The following is a 9,773-nucleotide window of genomic DNA, read 5'->3' on the forward strand; positions in this document are numbered from 1 at the left end:
AATCCCAGGGATGTGCTGGGGATGGCTCTGCAGGGCTCTGTGGATGTTCCAAAGCCCAGGGATGTGCTGGGGATGGCTCTGCAGGGCTCTGTGGATGTTCCTGGTGTTCCAAAGCCCGGGGATGGATGCTGAGTTTTTGTTCAGGAGGAGGGACCAAGCACCTCGGTGCTCTAAACTCAGGATGTAATATTAATTTATAAACTCAGGGTATATTCCAAACTCAGGGCTGGCATTTTCTGGGTGATCAGGTGGCAAGAGTCGCCTTCTGTATTTATTCATGTGTTAAACTGGCATCTTTGTGCCTTGCTCAAGGCTGTAAATCGTCACCTCCGTGGATTTTCAACTATAATAAGCCATCCTAAAGGATAATTTGTATTTGAGGAGGAAAAGGGCAACGTGGGAACAAGATGTGCTGGGTGATCTCCCTGTTTGCACTGCAGCTGTTTGTCCCAGAGGCTCCAGGCTGGTTTCATTCCTTCCCTAACAGGAGGCCAAGTGCCCAAATGCTGATTCAGGCATCTGGAATGTGCCTGATCCCGCTTTTCCCCGGAGCCCTGGTGGCTTTGCAGTGGCTCCCTGAGGTGGCAGCAGAGCTGTGTCACACCACAGCTGTCCCTGCTCTGAGCTCTGCCTTCTGCTGCTCTCACCCACACGCACAAAACAAGAAACTGCTGCCTCTGTTGAGCCCTGTCAGTGCTGCTGAGGGGCTCTCAGAGCCTGTCTGGAGGATGCACTTTGCAAATCGTTGACAAATGTTTGTGTTTTCTTTCAGCACAGCATAATAAAATGCTTGTCCTGCCTCGCCTGTTTTGGCTGGGCTTTGCAGGCAGGCTTCAGCAGTCTGGCTGGGGGAAAAAAAATGAATTAATCAGCTTAGCTGGCTTGGTTTGGTGTCTCAGCCACGTCTGGGTCCTCTTGCCAGAGTCTGGATGCAGGGAAATCAGTGTGGGGAGTGTGATTATAAATATCAGATAGTGGGCAGAGCTGCACTAATTAATCCCTGGGTAATTGAGGTGATTATGGATTGTTAGACAGGATGAATTTTCAGGGTGCTGCCACTCCTCAGTGTGCAGTGAGGCCTTCATGGTTTCGTGTGGCATCTTAAGGAATTTTGTATAAATTGGGTGAAAAAACTTCAAATTTTGTGTTTTGGGTAAAAAATCAGGGTTTGGCTCAGTGAGGTGGAATATCAGATAGTGGGCAGAGCTGCACTAATTAATCCCTGGGTAATTGAGGTGATTACGGATTGTTAGACAGGATGAATTTTCAGGGTGCTGCCTCTCCTCAGTGTGCAGTGAGGCCTTCATGGTTTTGTGTGGTATCTTAAGGAATTTTGTATAAATTGGGTGAAAAAACTCAAACTTGGTAATAGTGGTGATTATGGTTTGTTAGACAGGATGGATTTTCAGGGTGCTGCCACTCCTCAGTGTGGGCACTTCCAGCAGTGAGGCTCCATGTGGGATCTTAAGGAATTTTGTGTAAATTGGGTGAAAATACCTCAAATTTTGGGTAAAACTCAGGTGCAGGGTTTGGCTCAGTGAGGTGGAATATCAAATAGTGGGCAGAGCTGCACTAATTAACCCCTGGGTAATTGATTATGGATTGTTAGACTGAATTTTCAGGGTGCTGCCACTCCTCAGTGTGCAGTGAGGCCTTCATGGTTTCGTTTGGCATCTTAAGGAATTTTGTGTAAATTGGGTGAAAATACCTCAAATTTTGGGTAAAACTCAGGTGCAGGGTTTGGCTCAGTGAGGTGGAATATCAAATAGTGGGCAGAGCTGCACTAATTAATCCCTGGGTAATTGATTATGGATTGTTAGACTGAATTTTCAGGGTGCTGCAACTCCTCAGTGTGCAGTGAGGCCTTCATGGTTTCGTGTGGCATCTTAAGAAATTTTGTATAAATTGAGTGAAAATACCTCAAATTTTTTGGTAAAATTCAGGTGCAGGGTTTGGCTCAGTGAGGTGGAATATCAAATAGTGGGCAGAGCTGCACTAATTAATCCCTGGGTAATTGATTATGGATTGTTAGACAGGATGAATTTTCAGGGTGCTGCCACTCCTCAGTGTGCAGTGAGGCCTTCATGGTTTCGTGTGGTATCTTAAGGAATTTTGTGTAAATTGGGTGAAAAACTCAAATTTTGTGTTTTGGGTAAAAAATCAGGGTTTGGCTCAGTGAGGTGGAATATCAAATAGTGGGCAGAGCTGCACTAATTAATCCCTGGGTAATTGATTATGGATTGTTAGACTGAATTTTCAGGGTGCTGCAACTCCTCAGTGTGCAGTGAGGCCTTCATGGTTTCTGGTGTGGCATCTTAAGGAATTTTGTGTAAATTGGGTGAAAAAACTCAAATTTGGTAATAGAGGTGATTATGGATTGTTAGACTGAATTTTCAGGGTGCTGCCACTCCTCAGTGTGGGCACTTCCAGCAGTGAGGCTCCATGTGGGATCTTAAGGAATTTTGTGTAAATTGGGTGAAAAACTTCAAATTTTGTGTTTTGGGTAAAAATCAGGTGCAGGGTTTGTGAACATAAAAATTATTAATGTTTAACATTATAGCACAGTTTCTATTTTAACATTATGTTATAACCTAAAACTGTATTTAACACATTACTTAAGAAATTTAATACATGTTTATGTATTGTGTAAACATAATACATGTGAACATAAAAATTAATAATGTTTAACATTATAGAACAGTTTCTATTTTAACATTGTTATAAAGTAAAACTATATTTAACACATTCCTTAAGAAAATTGATACATGTTTAACATAATACATGTTTATGTATTATGTGAACATAAAAATTAATAATGTTTAACATTATAGCATAGATTCTCTTTTAACATTATGTTGTAACCTAAAACTATATTTAACACATTACTTAAGAAAATTAATACGTTTATGTATTATGTAAATATAATACACATAAACATAGTAAATATAATACACATGAACATAAAATTATTAATGTTTAACATTATAGCATCGTTTCTATTTTAACATTGTTATAACCCAAAACTACATTTCACACACTGCTTAAGAAAATTGATACATGTTTAATATAATACATGTTTATAAATTGTGTAAATATAAAATTAATAATGTTTAACATTATAGCATAGTTTCTATTTTAACATTATGTTATAATCTAATTTTAGATTATGTTATAATCTAAAACTATATTTCACACACTACTTAAGAAAATTAATACATGGTTATGTATTATGTAAATATAATACATGTGAACATAAAAATTAATAATGTTTAACATTATAGCATCATTTCTATTTTAACATTATGTTATAAACTAAAACTATATTTAACACACTACTTAGGAAAATTGATACATGTTTATGAATTGTGTAAACATAAAATTAATAATTAACATTATAGCATCGTTTCTATTTTAACATTCTAACCTAAAGCTCTATTTCACACGCTAGCTAAGGAATGAGTACAGGATAATTTCCAGCACAACCCGTGTGACACTGATTTAATCCCTGTCCCCCTGGTGTCCCCAGCTGGAGCGAGGCTGTGCCCTGCCCACTGCCAGGGCTGCCCTGAGCTCGGTGCCCGGCCCGGCTGTGCCCGCAGCAGTGCCCGCAGCAGCGCCCGCAGCCATCTTCCACACTGGCGAGAGCGACCCGGTGAGTGACGGCCAGCGCCGTGTGCCCGTCCTGCCACCGTGTGCCCATCCTGTCACCACTGTGCCCATCCTGCCACCAGGGCCATCCTGACACCGTGTGTCCTGGGTGCCACCACTGTCCCCTGCCTGCCACCGCTGTGCCCTGCCTGCCACCGCTGTGCCCTGGGTGCCACTGCTGTGCCCTGCCTGCCACCAGGGCCATCCTGACACCGTGTGCCCTGGGTGCCATCACTGTGCCCTGCCTGCCATCACTGTCCCCATCCTGCCACCGCTGTGCCCTGGGTGCCACCAGTGTCCCCTGCCTGCCACCATTGTGCCCTGGGGTCACCAGTGTCCCCTGGGTGCCACCAGGGCCATCCTGCCACCCCTGTCCCCAGGGTGCCACCAGGGCCATCCTGGCTGCCACCAGGACCATCCTGCCACCGGGGGCCATCCTGGCTGCCACCCCTGTCCCCTGCCTGCCACCAGGGCCATCCTGCCACCAGTGTCCCCTGCCTGCCACCAGAGCCATCCTGCCACCCCTGTCCCCAGGGTGCCACCAGGGCCATCCTGGCTGTCACCCCTGTTCTGGCACACACCAGCCCTGCCTGCCACCAGGGCCATCCTGCCACCCCTGTCCCTGCACACAGCCCTGGGACCATCCTGCCACCCACCCCTGTCCCCAGGCTGCCACCCCTGTCCCCAGGGTGCCACCAGGGCCATCCTGGCTGCCATCAGTGCTGCCTGGGACTGTGCTGGGGGTACAGGGAGTGCACGCACCCCTACACCAGGGTTACACACACACACACACACCCCTACACCGGGGTTACACACACACACGCACACACCCCTACACCAGGGTTACACACACACACACACACCTACACCACGGTTACACACACACCCACACACCTACACCAGGGTTACACACACACACACCAGGTTTACACACACACCCACACACCCACACACACCAGGGTTACACACACACACACACACACACACACACACACACAGACACACACCAGGGTTACACACACACACACACACACACAGACCAGGGTTACACACACACACACACACACCAGGGTTACACACACAGAGCGGGATCAGCTCCATGAACGGGCTGTGCCTCTGTGCCTGTGCAGGGCCCCCGCTCCCGATGCAGCCTGGCACCTCCTGGCACCAGGGCTTGATCCCCTCTCCAGCGCTGCCCAGGTGAGGCTGCACAGCTGGGACAGGCTCAGCTTCTCATCAGACACCTTCAATCTCAACCCCAGGCTTATCCTTCCCTGGAAAACCCTCCCTGGGCTGGCTGTGAAGGGATAAAATCACAAAACCACAGCCCAGATGGCCTGAGCACAGCTCTGCCGCGTCACAGCTGCAGCCTCGCACTCTGTGTGTGTGTCTGCAGCACAAAATGAAGGGCAGGGAATGAATGGAATGAGCTCGGAGGTGCTGCTGTGTAATTGGAGCCTCTGGGATTCCTGGGGGTCTCTATGGAAACAGCAGCAGGAGATGATCTCACACGTGACCCCAGGATTGCACAGCACAGGCCAGATGGCCGCCATTGTCCCCTCTGTCCCCTCTGTCCCCTCTGTCCTGGGCCTCCTTTGGGTTGCCAGGCAGCTGGCTCTGCCCTTGTGCCCTGTGCAAAGCCTTGGCTGGGGCACCCTGCAGAGGGGGGCATATGTGGCCTGAAGTTTAGAGTCCGGCTAGCTGAGGGCGAAAGGCCGACGCCCCTCTGCAATTCCTGGCCAGCGCCCTGCGGCGTCTGAGGGCCTCGGGCTGTGCTGGCTGCGGACTGGCCCACACCGCTGGTATAGGGGAGGAACGGAGCTGACCATTTCCCGGGGGTTAAACATCGGTTTGTTGAAGGTGTTGCGGGATCCAAACGCGGGGAAACCAACCGGGAAGAAGTTTCTCCATAGGGGGTGAAACAGGATTATAAAGGAGGGGTGCAGAGGGGGGCATATGTGGCCCGAAGGTTAGAGTCCGACTCGCTGAGGGCGAAAGGCCGACGCCCCTCTGCAATTCCTGGCCAGCGCCCTTCGGCGTCTGAGGGCCTCGGGCTGTGCTGGCTGCGGACGGGCCCACACCGCTGGTATAGGGGAGGAACGGAGCTGACCATTTCCCGGGGGTTAAACACCGGTTTATTGAAGGTGTTGCGGGATCCAAACCCGGGGAAACCAACCGGGAAAAAATTTTTCCATAGGGGGTGAAACAGGATTATAAAGGAGGGGGTGGGTACAGGCGGAACCAATCGGGAAAGGTGAGGGGATGAACTTCACAGAACTGACACTCCATGGAGACCAATAATCAAAAGGTAAAGGAGGTGTCCTGGGACCCCAGCCAGCCACCATCTCCAGAGAGGAGAAGGTTCTCGAAACCTGGGAGGAGGAAGGGAGTGATTGACTGGACCTAGGGAAGAAACAACTTTCACTTATAAGGGAAACCAGGGGAGGAGCAATTACACATCGGCAACCATGAATAGCGGTTACTATGGCAACTTAGCTGACAGGCTAGCAGTGGCGGGAAAAACTGGGGGAACGAACCCATTTTACACATAATAGGGGAGAACAATACATAAATTGGGGGAATAACACAAGAAACTTAACAACACACTACAACAGCACCCCAGCCCCTGCACCCCACAGTCCCCTTGAAACGGGGCTGAGAAAGCCACGAAAAATCACATTTTTCATCAAAGTCTGTGTACCCTGCCGTTAGCAAAGCTCCAAGTGAGGAAACACGAGGATAAACAACCCACATTGTGCAGGAGAGTGAAGGAATTTGCCCCAAAGTCATGCAGCAAGTCAGGGATGGAGCTGAGAATGAAAATGGAGCCCTGCTCTTCTGGAAAACCTCAGCTGCTGTGTCCAGGAGAACTCCAGGAAATCCAGTTGGAAATGAGCTTGGGAAAAAGAAGTTTGTGACACCTCCTTCTGTTGGAATCCGTAAAGTTAGAGGGTTTTTAGGAAATGGTTAAAAAAGTGTAGGCCTCAGACTGAAGTTTTGTTAGCATTGCAAATATTTCCCCTATAGATTTCCCCTAATATATTTCCCCTAAATACCTGAATCCCACACCTTCCAGCAGGGCACCTCTGGAACAGCCAGGATTTAACATTTCCTCCTGTTCCAAAGATTTCCTGATCACTGAACCCCCAATTTGGCATCTCCAGCAGGTGGCACCTCTAGAACAGGCAGGATTTAACATTTCCTCCTGTTCCAAAGATTTCCTGACCCCATTGAACCCCCAATTTGGCATCTCCAGCAGGTGACACCTCTAGAACAGCCAGGATTTAACATTTCCCCCTGTTCCAAAGATTTCCTGACCACTGAACCCCCAATTTGGCAGCTCCAGCTTTTGCTGAAGTTCCCAAATTTCCTAAAAAATCATTCCTTGGATCAGGAATTCCTCAAATCCTGCAGCTGTGCCAAGGTAAAACCACAAGTCCAGGACACCCTGGCCTGTCCTGTGTGTCCCAGGGAGGGTGGAACAGGGGTGGCTGCTGAGTAAAAGGGGCAGAAAATGTGAATTTTGGGCTGAAAATCTGTCCTGGAGAAGGGAAGGGAGACTTAACAATAACCCTGGGAGCAGAAAATTCATGGATATGCAGCAGAGCTTCCATGAAAAGTCCATCAAAAACTGGGAAAAGCCAAATATTCCTGGCCAAGCAGGCAGAAGAAACCTGCACACACACAAAAATGCTGGCACATAAAATAAAGAAAAGAAGGGAATTGTATTTGTTGTTGTGCATGGCAGTTTTTATATATAGCAGGAATGATGGTTTTGCTTTAAATCCATGGAAAAAAAATGCAGAAAGCAGAGCAGGACAAGATCCAAGCTTCAAAGATTAACACAAAACTGCTGAGACTCACACAGGAAGGGCTGCAGAGCAGTCTCTGCTTGCTGTCCTCATTAAACAAGGCACAAAAAACGAATTATTTGAGAAGAGGAAATAAGTAAAGGCTTTGCAGGTATTGCATGGCAGGAAAAGAGAATAATAAAGGGGAAAAAATCATAAAATTCCCAGATCCCAGGGTGCCAATTGCCATTTCCAGGGTACTAATTCCCATTTTCCAGGGTACCAATTCCCATTTTCTCTCCCAGGATGCCAATTCCCATTTTCCAGGGTACCAATTCCCATTTTCCATTATTCCAATTCCCATTTTCCAGGATATCAATTGCCCTTTTCCATGGTGCCAATTCCCATTTTCTCTCCCAAGGTCCCAATTCCCATTTCCAGGGTCCCAGTTCCCATTTCCATGGTGCCAATTCCCATTTCCAGGGTGCCAATTCCCATTTCCAGGGTGCCAATTCCCATTTCCAGGATGCCAATTCCCATTTTCCAGGGTACCAATTCCCATTTTCTCTCCCAGAGTACCAATTCCCATTTCCATGGTGCCAATTCCCATTTCCAGGGTGGCAATTCCCATTTCCAGTGTCCCAGTTCCCATTTCCAGGGTGCCAATTCCCATTTTCCAGGACACCAATTCCCATTTTCTCTCCCAGGGTCCCAATTCCCATTTTCCAGGGTGCCAATTCCCTTTTCCAGGGTACCAATTCCCATTTCCATGGTCCCAATTCCCATTTTCCAGGATGCCAATTCCCATTTCCAGGGTGCCAATTCCCATTTTCTCTCCCAGAGTACCAATTCCCATTTCCAGGGTCCCAATTGCCATTTTCTCTCCCAGGATGCCAATTGCCATTTTCTCATTCAGAATCCCAATTCTCGTTTTCTCTTCCAGCGTCCCAATTCCCATTTCCAGGGTGCCAATTCCCATATTCTCTCCCAGAGTACCAGTTCCCATTTCCCATGGTGCCAATTCCCATTTCCAGGATCCCAATTCCCATTTCCAGGGTCCCAATTCCCATTTTCCATGGTACCAATTGTCCTTTTCCAGGGTCCCAATTGCCATTTTCCAGGGTGCCAATTCCTATTTTCTCTTCCAGAATGCCAATCCCCATTTTCCAGAATCCCAATTGCCATTTTCTCTCCCAGAATCCCAATTCCCATTTTCTCATTCAGAATCCCAATTCCCATTTTCTCTTCCAGGGTGCCAGTTGCCATTTTCTCCTTCATGATTCCAATTGCCATTTTCCAAGGTCCCAATTCCCACTTTCTCTTCCAGTGTCCCAATTCCCATTTTCTTTTCCAGGGTCACAATTCCCATTTTCCTTCCATGGTGCCAATTCCCATTTCCAGGGTCCCAATTCCCATTTTCCATTATTCCAATTGCCCTTTTCCAGGGTCCCAATTGCCCTTTTCAAGGATGCCAATTCCCTTTTCCAGGGTGCCAATTCCCATTTTCTCTCCCAGAATCCCAATTCCCATTTCCAGGGTGCCAATTCCCATTTCCAGGGTCCCAATTCCCATTTTCCATGGTGCCAATTTCCATTTTCTCTCCCAGGGTCCCAGTTCCCATTTCCAGTGTCCCAATTCCCATTTCCAGGATCCCAGTTCCCATTTCCAGTGTCCCAATTCCCATTTCCATGGTACCAATTCCCATTTCCATGGTCCCAATTCCCATTTCCATGGTACCAATTCCCATTTCCAGGGTCCCAATTCCCATTTCCAGGGTGCCAATTCCCATTTTCTCTCCCATGGTGCCAATTCCCATTTTCTCTCCCATGGTGCCAATTCCCATTTCCAGGATCCCAATTCCCATTTCCAGGATCCCAATTCCCATTTCCATGGTGCCAACTCCCATTCCCATGGTCCCAATTCCCATTTCCAGGGTGCCAATTCCCATTTCCAGGGTCCCAATTCCCATTTCCAGGATCCCAATTCCCATTTCCATGGTGCCAACTCCCATTCCCATGGTCCCAATTCCCATTTCCAGGATCCCAATTCCCATTTCCATGGTCCCAGTTCCCATTCCCATGGTACCAATTCCCATTTCTGTTGCAGGCCAAGCACACGGAGCAGCACGAGGGCCGCCTGTACCCCATCCCCCTGGAGGAGCTGCGGGCTGTGTTCCCCCATGGGCTGCCCCGGCGTTTCCAGCAGCAGGTATTGCAGCTTTTGGGCAATCCCTGAATCCCTGGACGTGCCCAAGGCCAGGCTGGGGCGGGTTTGGAACCCCCTGGCATGGTGAGGGTGAGGATCCTCAAGGATCTCCCATCCAGCCCAGTTCCA

The 9,773-nt window shown here is 48.2% G+C and overlaps 1 protein-coding gene across 6 annotated transcripts in view; it reads left to right on the top strand.

Moving 5' to 3' along the window:
- Window positions 1-9,773, top strand: part of DAP3 (death associated protein 3) — a 31,843-nt gene that overhangs the window by 6,860 nt on the left and 15,210 nt on the right. For 5 of the 6 annotated variants that reach the window (XM_074529421.1, XM_074529425.1, XM_074529422.1 and 2 more), the window contains 2 exons: window positions 3,527-3,652; window positions 9,546-9,647. In XM_074529421.1, coding sequence (XP_074385522.1) covers window positions 3,527-3,652; window positions 9,546-9,647 — 228 coding nt within the window. The remainder of the gene's footprint in view (window positions 1-3,526; window positions 3,653-9,545; window positions 9,648-9,773) is intronic. The other variant, XM_074529426.1, reaches the window with a different exon arrangement.

Source organism: Zonotrichia albicollis, chromosome 30 (assembly GCF_047830755.1).
Source record: "Zonotrichia albicollis isolate bZonAlb1 chromosome 30, bZonAlb1.hap1, whole genome shotgun sequence".
In the NCBI taxonomy this organism is placed as follows: Eukaryota; Metazoa; Chordata; class Aves; order Passeriformes; family Passerellidae; genus Zonotrichia; species Zonotrichia albicollis.